This window comes from Macrotis lagotis, chromosome 3, assembly GCF_037893015.1.
Source record: "Macrotis lagotis isolate mMagLag1 chromosome 3, bilby.v1.9.chrom.fasta, whole genome shotgun sequence".
NCBI lineage: Eukaryota > Metazoa > Chordata > Mammalia > Peramelemorphia > Peramelidae > Macrotis > Macrotis lagotis.
In genome coordinates this window covers 13,336,511-13,350,667 of record NC_133660.1, presented here as the reverse complement: position 1 = coordinate 13,350,667, position 14,157 = coordinate 13,336,511, and the positions used below count along the sequence as shown (strand labels likewise).

The 14,157-nt window shown below is 35.9% G+C and overlaps 2 protein-coding genes across 5 annotated transcripts in view; one reads left to right on the top strand and one right to left on the bottom strand.

Moving 5' to 3' along the window:
* Window positions 1-5,462, top strand: part of ABCG2 (ATP binding cassette subfamily G member 2 (JR blood group)) — a 78,262-nt gene extending 72,800 nt beyond the window's left edge. The window contains exons 15-16 of the mRNA XM_074228132.1: window positions 3,016-3,101; window positions 4,873-5,462. Coding sequence (XP_074084233.1) covers window positions 3,016-3,101; window positions 4,873-5,020 — 234 coding nt within the window. The 3' untranslated portion in view covers window positions 5,021-5,462. The remainder of the gene's footprint in view (window positions 1-3,015; window positions 3,102-4,872) is intronic.
* Window positions 5,463-10,323: 4,861 nt separating this feature from the next.
* PKD2 (polycystin 2, transient receptor potential cation channel) overlaps window positions 10,324-14,157 on the bottom strand; it is a 56,466-nt gene continuing 52,632 nt past the window's right edge. For 3 of the 4 annotated variants that reach the window (XM_074228129.1, XM_074228130.1, XM_074228128.1), the window contains 2 exons: window positions 13,888-14,035; window positions 10,324-12,501 (listed from right to left, as the gene is read on the bottom strand). In XM_074228129.1, coding sequence (XP_074084230.1) covers window positions 12,265-12,501; window positions 13,888-14,035 — 385 coding nt within the window. In that variant the 3' untranslated portion in view covers window positions 10,324-12,264. Of the gene's footprint in view, window positions 12,502-12,652; window positions 12,727-13,887; window positions 14,036-14,157 lie in introns of all 4 variants that reach the window. The other variant, XM_074228131.1, reaches the window with a different exon arrangement.

The window sequence follows — 14,157 nt, the reverse complement described above, 5'->3', positions numbered from 1 at the left end:
TTTTGCAAGGCAATGGGGTTAAGTGGCTTGCCCAAGGCCACACAGCTAGGTAATTAAAATTGGGTACCCTTAAGTCAGATGGAAGAATACTTGTAAAAATACAAACTGCCAGAGGAAGTAATATTTAGATAAGATTTTTGAATTTCAAAAGAAATTGAACAGATCATAAATGGTTTTATTACATAAGAAGCTTCAGGACCAGATGGATTTACAAATATTTAAAGATCAACTAATTCCAATATTAAATAAATAATAGGCAAAGAAATGGATCTATCAAAATCTTTTTATGAAACAGTTATGATATCAAGCCAGGAAGAACAAAAACAGAGAAGGAAAATTGTAGACCAATTCCATGAATGAAAATGGATGCAAAAATCCTAAATATTAGCTAGGATAATACAGTAATCAATCACAAAAATTATACATTGTACCAAGAAAGCAGGAATCATTTAACATGAGGGAAAACTATAAATATAATTATATCCGTAACACAAGTAAGAAAAATCATCTGATTTTATCACATGCAAAAAAATTTTCTTTGACAAATTCAACATCCTGTTAAAAATACTTTGAAAGTATAAGTGTATCTTTCACCATCAACAAGCATTATTTTTAATGGGAATCAAACTTCTAGGAAGTCTTCTCAGTAAGCTTAGGAAGGAAATGAGGATCCTATAGTCACCAGTATTGTTCAATACTGTATCAGAAATGCTAGCAATTGCAATAATTTAAGAAAAAGAAATGGAAGCAATTACAATGGGCAATGAGGTAATAAAACTATCTCTATTTGCAGTCAATATGATGATATATTTGGTAAATCGTAGATATTCAACTAAAAAGCTAACTGAAACAATTTTAAAAAAGTAGGAGGATATAAAATAAACTTAAAACTCATCAGTTTTATATATCTCTATGTCTAACTATCTATTTATATATCTATATCAATCTATCTGCATATATATATATATATATATATATATATATATATATATATATATATATGTACCAACAACAAAATCCTGAAAGAAGAAGAGATAGTAAGAAGTAACTGGAATATGCTTAGCAAGAAACCCAAGAAACCACATGTACATAATTATGACACTGTTCATACAGATTAAGGCAGATTTAAATAATTGATGAAAAACTCATTGTTCATGGTGGGAAGAACTAATATAATAATGACAATTCTACCTAAACTAATCTACTTATACAATGCCATTCCATTTAAAATAAAAATTTATTTTATTAAGCTAGGAAAAAATAAATTTATTTGGAAGCACAAAAGATCAAGAAAATCAAAGGGAATTAATAAAAAAATGTAAAGGAAAGGCCTAGTAGTACCAGATTTTAAATTGTATTATAAGACCTTAATTCATCAAAAATATCTAATACTGGCTAAAAACCAGAATCTTGCATTAGTGGTACAAAGTAATAAAATGTTCAATATGGTGTTTAGCAGATATAATATTTATGCTTTGAGGATAAGAATTAACTATTTGGTAAAAATTATTTGGAAAACTAGAAAGCCTTATGACTGAAATTGGGTTATAGATCAGTATCTTAGCTTAACCAAGATAAAGTCAAAATGAATATCTCTCTCTCTCTCTCTCTCTCTCTATATATATATATATATATATATATATGCATATATATATATATATCTTAGGTATAAGGAAATTAGAAGTAAATTAGAAGAACACGGAACATATTACTTATCAGACCTTTGGATACGAGAATTATGAACAAGAGAAATAGAGAATTGAGATATGAAAAATTTTGTACAAATAAACCAGTGTAGCCAAGATTAGAAGGAAAGTAGAAAATTGGAATTTGTAGCTTTTTACTCAGAGTTTACATTTCAACTATATAGAGGACTTTGTTAAATTTGTAAACCTATAAGTCATTCATTCCCCAGTTAATAATTGATCAAAGGATATGAACAGGCAAGTTTTGGATAGGATAATCAAAATTATATGTAGTCACACAAAAATGCTCTAAATCACTATTGATTAGAGTGATATAAATTAAAACAACTTTGAAATAGCATCTCTCATCTCTCAGATTGGCTAAGACGATTGAAGGGGAAAATGACAAATGTTGGAGGGGATGTAGAAAAACTGGAACACTACTGGTGGAACCGTGAACTATCCAAATATTTTGTAGAGCAATCTGAAATTGTTTCCAAAGAGTTCTAAAACTGTTATGGCCTTCAAATTAGCCATAACACAATTAGGTCTGTTTCCTAAGATTATCAAGGAAAAAGGAAAAGAACTTATATGTTCTAAAATATTTATAGTAGCTCTCTCTGTTTTGGCAAAAAAACTGGAAATTGAAGGAATTCGAATCAATTAGGGAATGGTTAAACAAGCTATGGTATATGATTGTGATGGAATACAACTCTGCTGTAAGAAATGGAGAGTCAGGTTGATTTTAGAAAAAAACCTAAATTTTTGCAAAATATGCATGAAATAATGAAGAGTGAAATATGCAGATCTAAGAGAACATTGGATATTGTAACAGTAATATCATTCAAAGAGTAACTTTGAGCTAAGCTATTCTCAGTATTAAATATTCAAATCATCTACAAAGCACCTATGAAAGAAGATGCCATCCACCTTGAGAGATAGAACTGATAAATTGAATATATAAATGTAGATGTAGACCTATATTGAATATGTGTAAATGTAGAATGTAGCTAAACATATATATATATGTGTGTGTGTGTGTGTGTGTGTGTGTGTGTGTGTGTGAGAGAGAGAGAGAGAGAGAGAGACAGGAAAGAACAGAGAGAGAGAGAGAGAGAGAGAGAGAGAGAGAGATATGGTGACCTCTAGTGCGAGGTTGGGAGGAGAGAGGGAGATAGTTTGCTTAAACTTAAAATATAACAAAAATACATAAAACTTTTACATGAATGTTAAAAGAGAAAAAATAGTTGTGGTTAAAAATATGAAGATGATAATTTGGAAATAATGAAACTTAAGACTATCTTAACCATTTGTTTTTCTAATGTCACAGGCTCTACAACATAATGAATTTATGGGCCAAAATTTTTGTCCCAATATCAACACAACAACTCCCAACAGTACCTGTGAATATGCAATGTAAGTTTAATTGCCATCATAGCCCTTTTTTCAAAGTCTAAATCTCTTCCAAGTTTTGTTAGTAAAAAAATTTTTTTTATTCATTTCTATGATTGAATAATTTGCAGCCAATGATATTTATTGAACTCATAGTATTTTAGTTATATAAAGGACACACAGGAACCAAGATACTGCAGTTAATTCATTGATCAGAAGAGAAGACAGTGGGTGGAAACTTGCTCACTGATGCTGTTAACCTTGTGTACTCATGGATGAAGTGATAGATCTTTCAGCTTGAAGTTTTAAGCACCTAATTTAAGTCCTGGGGAGACAAAAACAAGAGTCCCCATGAAATCATATAATAAGAGCTAGCATTTCTTTATCACCATTTTGCTAAGTGTTTGACAATTACAAATTGTAAATGGGAAATTGAGACAAATAGAGATTTGTTTGCATACATGTTATATACTTAGTAAATATAAGGTAATTGCCTGGGACACAGGAGCAGCTGGGGGGGATCCTGAGAACACTTCCTACAGGAGATGTAATTGTTACAGAACGTCCAGCTTTGAAATGTGTTAAATGAATGGGCTATTCACATAAGGGTTTCTGAGTTTTGTTTTCTCATCCATAAAATTCAGATGTAAAATTAATTTAAAATATATTTTCATTCTTAAAATTAAATTAATGAAAATTAAAATTAAAAAGTTAACTTTTCAAGGTTAATTGTGAGAATTAAATAAGAAAATATGTATAAATTTTTTTAAATGACAAACTATTATATTAGTTTTGCTTTTTTTAAATTATCACATCTCTCGACACAAACCTTTGAAAGTCCCTTTTCAAGTACATGATGACTTGAATTCTTTATTACAGAGATGGCTTACTGTATAGAAAAGGAGGGGTATTGTATTTTGTACATGAAAGAGATGAAAAATCAGATATATCCATAAAATATAAAAGCTGAAGCATTTTAAAAAGACAATAAAATGTGGTGGGAAAAGTACTTAGAACTAGAAAAGACATTAGAGATTAACCCTTCTCATGTAAGACATGCTGATATGACCAGCTTTCTAGAAAGTGAGATTTTTAACACGTTTGTAGAAATTCAGTTTTAGAAGAGAGAATGGGGAAAATGGGGGGGAGAAAAGACTGATTTGTCATTACCTTTGGAAATATTTAGTGATCTGGCATGGTGATGCATACATGTAATCCATGTTACTAGAGGGACTCTAACTGGTGGATCTCTTAAGCTCGGGTGTTCTGAGTTATAATGAGTGAAGCCAATCTGGTGGTCCCACCAAGCCTAGCTTCAATATGGCAGACTCTGTGAATGGGGTAGATGGGGAGCCAGGCTGCCTAGGTTGGAGTAAGTCCATCATTGTGTGCCTACAGTGGCTGCTATTAAAACAGTTTAGGTAATATAGGGATACCTAGTCTTCTAAAATCTCCTCCCCCCCAAAAAAATTGACTAATTTTTATCTTTTTAAGTTTTTTTTTAAAGCTTTCTTAGTATATAATTTCACTAGATCAGGGAAATTTGATTAAAAAAAATCAGTCTGTCACAAAAATAAAATATTATGTTGTAAGTTTTCCTAGTTGGAGGCTAGTATTATAAAGACAGAATCATTGGAACTTTATTATTTGGGTGACAAAAGGCATTTTCTCAGGGTCTGTTTGAGTAGGTAGTGGTTCTTACTGACTTCATTGACCTTATACTATAAGCAGTGATGAAGTCAAAGGTGTTGCACTCAGATGACTAAAGACTTGTCCTGTTGATGTTGGGTTTCAGATGCTCTGGAGAAGACTTTTTGAGGAACCAAGGCATTGACCTCTCTGACTGGGGTTTGTGGCAGAACCACGTTGCCTTGGCCTGCATGATTGTCATCTTCCTCACCATTGCCTACCTGAAATTGTTGTTTATGAAGAAGTTTTCATAAAACATTTTGTGAAATACAATGTGATTCAGTCTCACAAACCATTTTTGATTACTGTAAGATATTCGTTATTTAAGTTTTTCTTGTTGAAGAATTACTCCCATTTAAATTGGATTTAATTTTACTGTGATTACCTGTATCTCTGCAGTTTATGTTTGCTATGAAGCTTTTACAGAAATTATGTTTGCAAAATATTAATATCAGAGAGAAACAGCAACATAAGTTAATGATATTGTATATACTTCTCAGTTTATAGACTCAGTAAGTTTATGGAAAAGACTATGTTTAACTCATTGATCTGGCAATGATCAGTAAATGATAAGTAATAAGTGTTTGCACTACTGTAATAGGAACTCATGTCCTGAGACATGAAGTTTTATATATTTGAACCTGTCGTGACAATAGACCAAAATTATTGCCCTTTAATAAACTTATTAAAATAGAACTTACTTGGTATTTTCCTCTGGAGCAACAAGATCTAAAGAACTCATGAAAGGGGTTGCATTGTACATCCCAAGAGATTGGGATGGGCCGTAGAATGGAGATTTTAGCTCTGCTGCTTACTAGCCGTGCAAATTATCTGTTGAGAATTTATTAAACATTTATTATTTAAGCCTGACATTGTGAAAGGGGCTGTGAATATTAGGATAAAAATGAGATAGTCCTTGTGTTCAGGGAATTTACATTTTGTATGTCTACATATAAGTACCTATAAGATAAATAACTATTTGTTTACAGGTGGGCAGTCAGAACCTGTTGAGGGAGGTGCTATTTGACTGTCTCTAAGGAACTCAGGGCATTTTAGATGTCAGGGACAGCCCATAATTTAGGCAGATAGGTGAAATTACAAAGGTCCGTTGAGCTAAATCGTAGTGCTTATGAAGAGAAATAGTATTGTTAAACAGTTACTTGCAGTCACTTCATGATCTCGTGTATAAAATGAAGGGACTAGTTAGTGGTTCTCAACTTTGCTGAGGTTGAAAAGTTTTGGACCTCAGTATGATAGTAATTGTACAATTCATACAAAAAAAATTATATAACAAAGAGTTGGAACATGTTCATTTAAGAATTTATTTTATTAATCAGAACTTTCTATTTTAAAAGGCATGAATCTTTAATAACTGTGGGGCCCAGAAATTGGAGAAGCACTAGCTAGATGATGAAAATCTGTTACTTCTGGCTGTGGAGATTTGAATTTCAGTTAAGACCTTAAGGTTCCACCCAGTCTTAATATTTGGTTATCCTAAGATACACTGTGAGTCCTGTCATCCCCTCTGCCACTCCAGGTATTGTCCAGGCTGTATCTTTTCCTTCCGTAATATGGTCTCCCTCTCCTCAGTAATCACATTTCTTCACCATCTTGATGTTAAGTCATTCGAACAAGGTTTTTCTAATAGATTTAGAGCTGGGAAGAACTTTAAAGCTTTCTCAGTTCTTACCCAGATCATTGACATCCATATTACAAGGCCCAGATTCCTGTTTGTGAAATGTGAAATGACCAAAGGATCAAAACAGGATGGAGGACTAAACATTTCCTCCAAACTCCACAATCTCTCCAAAGTAGAAATTATGTGCCCAAAATAGAGCAGCTTCAATTGTATCCAGAATCGACAAGATTTTTTAAAAAATCCAAATCCCTGAATTGGGGTGTACACGGATCCTGGGCTTAGTCAGCATCCTTCACCTGCCTCCCGAGCTAGTGGCAGTGAGGCTGCAGGAGGAGGCTTACAACAACCTGGACCATAATCAAGGGCCCCCTCTTTTAATAAAGAAATGGAAGTTTACTCAGCCATGGTGACTGCAGCCCCTCAGGAACAAATGCTTGCTCGGGACCCTAACCCCATAGTAGAGCTTTTCAATTTCTTATGATCAAAGCTATTCGTTTCATTTTTATCAAAAACGCTGTTTTGGTTAAGAATATATATGCAAACCACAAACGTAAGAGGTGTATGAGGTTTGTCTTATAATTTTTTAACATCAAGTTCTTGTCCATTTAGAATGTACTATGGAATGTGATGTAAGATGTTGGTCTAAACGAGTTCAGTTTTGGATTTGTGTAAGATCCAGACATCCAATTTGAGATGTTTGAAAGTCTGGTTGGACTAGATGGGTAAATTTAAAAATCACCAGCACAGAAATAATAATCCCATGAGAGCTGATAAGATCAACAAATGAAGGAGATTGTGAGAGAATTAGAGGACACTTAAGAGTGGGTGTGACCTGGATGAGGTGAGAGTGGTGCTCTATCTAGAAAGTTCTCTAAGAGAGAAAAGCAGCACTGTCAAAACAAACATATCGAACAATATCTTCTTTAAAAATTGCGGAGGGCAAGAACCATGAGAGTGAAAAGGCCACCGAATCTGACAATTAGAAGATAAATGGTCACTTTGGAGAGGTCAGTTTTGGTGGAATGATGAGTTTGGAAGATGGATTGTAGGAAGTGAGAGGAAAACACCCATGGCAGTGGTGACAGAAGGCATCTGTGACAGAGGTGGAAATGAAAAGGGAGCTTAAGGTGAAAGGTCTATATTTGGGCGGGGGGGAGGAGGGAGGAAAGATCAAAGTTCTCAGCTAAGAATGAGAGGATAAGGGAGTCCCAGGAAGTTTGGGAAGACACCCTGGATAGTGAGTTGGTAAAGTAGTTTGGTCTGATAGCAACAAGGGTCAGTTGAAGCTGTATGACAAATATGTGTGAACCTGGGTATAATGGTTGGGTGCTTTTCTCCATCTTTATCCAGAGGCACCTGTGTAGGTATGAAAGTGGCAAAAAGGCAGAAGTGATCCAAGTGGACAGTTGGTGTTATAAAGGGATTCCACGGAGGATGGTATCCAGTTGAATTGGTTTACAAAGGGGGGAGGAGAGAATGGAGAATTGCAGGGGAGATGGCCTGAGAGGTCAAGGAATTGGAGCCATGGTGTGGAAAGTCATGGGGCTGTGGTTTCAGTTCCCGCATCTATAAAACCCGAGGGTTGGAGTAGATGATGTCTAAGGTCCTTTCCGCTTAGATCTTGTTAATGTTTTCATCCCCCATCCCCAGGGAAGAACAGAGGCAATCAGGATTGAACCCTTCCCATTGTAAGAGGTGATTTTTTTTTTTTTACTTGTGATTTTACTGATATAGGCAATTCTTGGTACAGTCAATCACCAGCCCTGGAGTCAGGAAGACCCGAGTTCAAATCTAGTTTTAGAATTTGATAACTAACCTTGGGCAAGTCACTTAACTGCCTTGCATCTAGGGCCATCTCCAGTCCTCCTGATTCATAGCTGGTTACTGGATCCAGATGCCTCTGGAGGACTTTAGCAGCATGGCCTCCTCACTCAAATCCAATCCATGTGCTTGTCATGGCATCACCTCCCTGATGTCATGGTCTTCTTCGAGAACAAAGAACAATGGGGGCAGCTTGGTGGCATAGTGGAGAAAGCACTGGTCCTGGAGTGAGGAGGTCCTGAATTCAAATTTGGCCTCCATACACTTAATAATTACCTAGTTGCCTTGGCAAGTCACTTAACCCATTTGCCTTGCAAAAAAAACTTTAAAAAAAAGACAAGGAGGTTCCTTAACCAAATGAGGAAAAATGAGATCATATGGTACAACGTTTTTTTTGCACATTTCCTGCAACTTAGTATTGGAAACATTGAGAAGGTGAGAAGGTGGGAATGTAAGTGGGAGGACTTGAACCCAGGACTTCTTGACCAGCTTTCTGGGCATCATAAATCACTACTGTAAATAACTACAGTTATGAGGAACCAAAGTTAGATTCATACCTCCAGTCAGGGGTTAGATTGAGAGTTCCCTCTTAACCTGTTCTGCACAGCAGTTTGTGGGAAACTTTTTGGGTACTTCATTTGTGTACTCAGGGTTTTGTGCAAAGCAGCAACCTCACTGCAGTTACTGAAAGGTAACCCAAAGCTCATCAAGATCATCTAAAAATGGAATTGGTTGCCTCAGAAGGCAGTGGGTCCCCTGCATTAGAGGTCAACAAGCAAAAGACGGAGGGTGGGCACATTTCAGAAAGGATTTGTGTTATGTTGGATTAGATGGACACTGAAGTACTGACCAAACACATTTTTGTGACTTTGCACGGAGAATTTTTTTTTTAAAGATTTTGTTTGTTTTGAGTTTTACAATTTTTTCCCTAATCTTACTCCCTCTCCCCACCCCCACAGAAGGCAATTTGCCAGTCTTTCCATTGTTTCCGTGGTGTACATGGATCCAAATTGAATGGCATGGGGAATTTCATAGTGTTTTAAAAAAAAACATGCATTTTATATTTTGGTGCTTCTATTGTTTAACTGGTGTAGGTATCCCTGTAATAGATGTAATGAAAGTATTAACATCTTCATTTTAGAATTAGTGAGGCTTAGAGAACGAAGCAGATTTAATAAACACATAAGGGTTGGAAAGTAATTCTAACATTTCACCTTTTTGCTCTGGCCAGGAAAAGGCTGAGAAACTCATGAAAGAGCTGCTCATAAAGATGACCAGATCCTGCAGTGTGACTGTCTAAAAATGGGCAGTCCACTGGCTTCCTAAAAGGTCAGATGGCCGAGTGGTTGGGAGGATGATCTACCTTGGGTTATACAGGTGGACACACACTGCAGGGGAAGCCAGGCAGAGGAGGGCGTGGGCTTCTGATCTGATTGGCAGCATTATCACCCAAGAGCTTTCTACCTGTCATTAGAGAGGTGTGGCAAACAGATGTAGAATGGGGCATATTGCCAGACTTGATCAATGTCTCAGTCGTTTTGCTTATTTGCACTTTTTTAGGAGAGGGTTTTCTTGGCAAGGGAAGTGAAGTGGGACGGTGAAATGACTCATTTAAAAAAGCACAAACCACCACTTCAATGGACCATTAAAAAAAAAGTCCCCATGAGCCTTAGGGCCATCAACAGCCTCAAATCTAGGACACTCTGGGTCTCTAGAAGTGCTCATCAATCTATGTGCTGATATTTTGGGGTAGGGAAGATTTTTATATGCTTTAGGAATCTTATTTTTTAACAGGAGTCAATGTATCGTTAAGTGCATTATTTGCTCCAAATTATTCCATTACATGTAGTAGGAAAATGGAAGCCAGAACAGAGGGCTGGGTTTGGAACTGGGAAAACTGGGTTCTGACTTAGGCTCTTAGGCTCTCTGGGTCTTGGGTCCTCATCTGTAAAATGAAAAAGTTGGAGAAGATCTTTCTAAGCCCCCCCTGAGCATAAAATCTATGATCTTAAGATTTATGATGATTAGAATGTCATGGTAATTAGTAAACAAGCCAAGTGGTTTTTTTCCTTTTGATAAAGACAATTCATACATGTGTTACAGAGAACATACAAATCTTTATTAGGAGTAAAGTGCTCAGAGTTAGAAAATGATTACAATTCTTGATTGCTGTAGAAAATCTAAACTATGGAACTTCTTACTTAGACCAGTAAAGGGCAGAGGTTGGAAAGAAAAGGAGACAGAGACAAGATTACATTCTTCAATGACTAAGGAAGAAGTTGACAATTGTATGTGAGGGAAAAAAGGCCAACTATAAGACACTTGTACATTTAAAATAAATGATATTATAGAGTATTATAAAAGTAATACTGGCCATGATTATTTTTTGGCACATGGTCAACAGATACATGGATATTCCATGAAACTTATTGCACTTCAAGATGAAGTTTGTTCTGAAGTAACATATTGTTCTATACACACACACACACTCTGATACATAACCCCTAATGATACAATACACTGATTTCTTATTTAGTAAAGGGTTTTTTTGTGGTCATTTAACAGATTCAGGAAAAAACATGTAACAGAAGGAAAACATGTGCAAAAGTCAGGCTGAGGAAGTATTGTGAAGGAATGTGGCATATTGTCTCTAGAAATCAATCAATGGGACTACAGGTGTTTATTTTTGTTTCAATTGATGGATGACCAATATAGTACTTCATGAAGACAACATTTGTACTCCAAAAATCCTAAATAATCCTACCCTACCTATTGCCTTCGACTCCCGATGTTAGGGTCAATCCCTGAAATATTTTTCTCTCCTCATGCTGCATTTTCAGTCATTTCCGACTCTAACTCCTTTTGGAGTTTTGGCGTTTCCTGGGCAAAGATATCAGAGTGGTTTGCCATTTCCTTTTTCAGCTCATTTTACATAGTACTAAAGAAACTGAGGCAAACAGGGTAAAGTGACTTGCCCAGCCAATAAGTGTCTGAGATCACATTTGAACTCAGAAAGATGAATCTTCCTGACTCCAGGCCCAGCACTCTATCCACTGCACCATTAGCTTTCAGTTAATTATAGAACTTTTCACCTCTCAGAATTTTTTTTTCTTCAGACAAACATATCTCTACTTCAATACACAAGGCTCCAAAATTTGGTAACTACAGATTCAAAATAAATCAATCAGGGATGACATAACTTTCAGTACCAAAACTTTCTTTACATTCTGGTTATATATATGCTATCTTTATAGTCACATTTTAATAAAGTAATGCTGATAAAATCTGAATCTTTTACTCCTGATTTGCCCATTTAGTTATATCTTAGTTTGATAAGTGTAAAGTTATTTTACTTTTTCTTTCTCTTACCTAAGTATACTAAAAACTTAACTTGATTTAATCTAGGAAACAAGCAGCATTCCACATATCTTCCTATCTCATTCGATGATTTTTGTGATACAGGGGCCACCCTGGAATTTTTATCTGTCCCTATCAATGTTCATGGGACAGCTATGCCTTGGTTTTACTTCTATATAGTCTTAATAAACATCAAAGAAGTGAACAATGATTATAAATGTTAAATAAATGTGCTAATCAAAGAAATTTCAAACAGATATAAATCCTTTGGAGTACATTTCAAACTGGACACCCTATTGAAACAAACACTTAAAAAAAATAAAAGTAAAGTTAAGAACTAAACTTGATGTGACTCAAAGTATTCAGCTAAGTCCGAGCTGAAGTTAGCAGAGCCAAGTTCTTTCAACTATTCTGCACAAATGACATAACACTGACTTGCTGTGGGTTTGGAAACAAAATTCCTTTTTTGTTAAGGTATTCTTGCTGCTAGTTTAAAAGATTACTTTATCATCAATTTACGTGATATATTAAGAATCCCACCTGCAAGTCAATATTGCTATGCTTCAAAAGAGATCTGGCCATTTCTGTACTCAATACAGAGAAAAAGAAAAAAAATCTTCCTTCATGTATGGGAAATGCATGCAATAAATTAAAGTTGGTTTCTCATTAGAAAGGCACAGACTACCCATGGATACTGGCACCTCCATTTCCTCCTCCACCTTCTATGCCTTCTGTGGACTGGGAGGAGGAAGGACGGGAATTCCTCAGATGTGGCTGGCCATTTGATCCCACAGGAGTGCCTACGCGCTGACTTAGCTGGGAAGCTGCATCATCTGATTCCCAACGCTCTAGTTCTTCTCGCACTAGGCGCTCCATCTGCTCCCTGTGGATTTCGTTATCACGACCAAGTCTTTCATCCTAAGGGCAAAGGAGAAAACAAAGATGATGAAAACAAGGAAAACGTGAATGTGGTTTAGGGGATCTGGCTGGGATTAGGATTAAGGATAGTACATCTAGGGGCAGCTAGGTGGCTCAGTGGATAGAGCACCAGCCCTGGAGTCAGGAGTACCTGAGTTAAAATCCGGCCTCAGACACTTAATTAACTAGCTGTGTGACCTTGGGCAAGCCACTTAACTCCATTGCCTAAAAAAAAAAGAGAGAATAGTACATCTATAAAAAGAGGGTGTTCAATTCCATAGACTTCCCTCCAGAAACAAATTTGATTTCATGATCCTATATTCACAATTTACATTCAGAAATATAAATTAATTTATATCCATTCAATTTATAATATATGTAGGCATTTATGTTCAAAAGATGCTATGAAAGATGACTAAATGACTGAAAAATTAAAAATAATTTCTAATTTCTTATATGCAAGAAGGGTCCAATTATTATTAATAGTAGCCAAGCAATAAAACTCTGCATACCCTTTGATCCAGTAATATCAACCTCCTACCAGGTCGGAATCCCAAAGAGACTATCATGAGAAAGGGTAAAAAGCCCACATAAACAAAAGTATTTTTTGGAGTCTGAATGCAGACCAAAGTATATAATTTTCAATTTTTAAAATTTGTTTTATGTTTTGCTTTTTTTCCTTTTTATTCTGATTCTTTCATAATATAACTAATATAGAAATATGTTTAACATAGTTACATAAGTATAACTTACATTAGATTACTCTTTAGGGGAGGAGGAGAGAAGGAAAGAAGGAAGGGTAAAAAATGTGGAACTCCAAAAAATAATTATAGAAAATTATCTTTACATGTACTTGGAAATATAAATAAATATATTAGTCAATTCATACAGCGATATTTCATAGCATGTTTGTGTGAGATTTGTTATTAAATCTCTAAGCGTATGGAAATCATTCTTTCTGGTTGAGGGAGATTTTCACGTTTAATTTTCAAATCACATTCTTTCCTTCATATACAAAAATGATTCTACTCATCAGTGAGGAACGTCAGCCAGTCTGCTTCTCTAATAATGTGATGGATTTGTGCTGATTCATTCATATGCTCAGACTGTTCTCTTTTTGACACATAGCAGCAAGAGAATGACTAAATATAGGGGTGCTAGTTATAGCCCCAGAAGAGGGTAAGTGAAATGACCAGAGCCCTGTGCTTTTTGGGATGGGGAGATGTCATACTGGGGTAGGTAGGTTTCTGCTTCTGATGGTAAGCTATGAAATAGCCTCTGTCCTCACATCATCTTGATGCAGCTGGAACGGGTAAGTGGCCTCCAGACTGCGAATGGCCGCTGTGATAGCATCAATATGGTGAAGACATGGTTAGAGCCTCCTACCTCTGCAACGCCATCTAGTAGCCTTCCCAAGACTTCCCGTCTTTTCAGTTTGGCCCTCTCCATGATTTCCAGTTTCACGATGACCGCGTCGATTTTGGAGACAATGCTGCCAATGGAGTGTTCCATGCGGTCAACTCGTCTCACCAGTCTGTGGGAAACCAATGATTATGAGCCATTGCTTTCCATGTTTTTTTTTTAGTCTAGCCAATTGTGGGAGGGAATGGGGGGAGAAGGATGCAATCTTAAATGAAACAATGTAACCACCTGCAA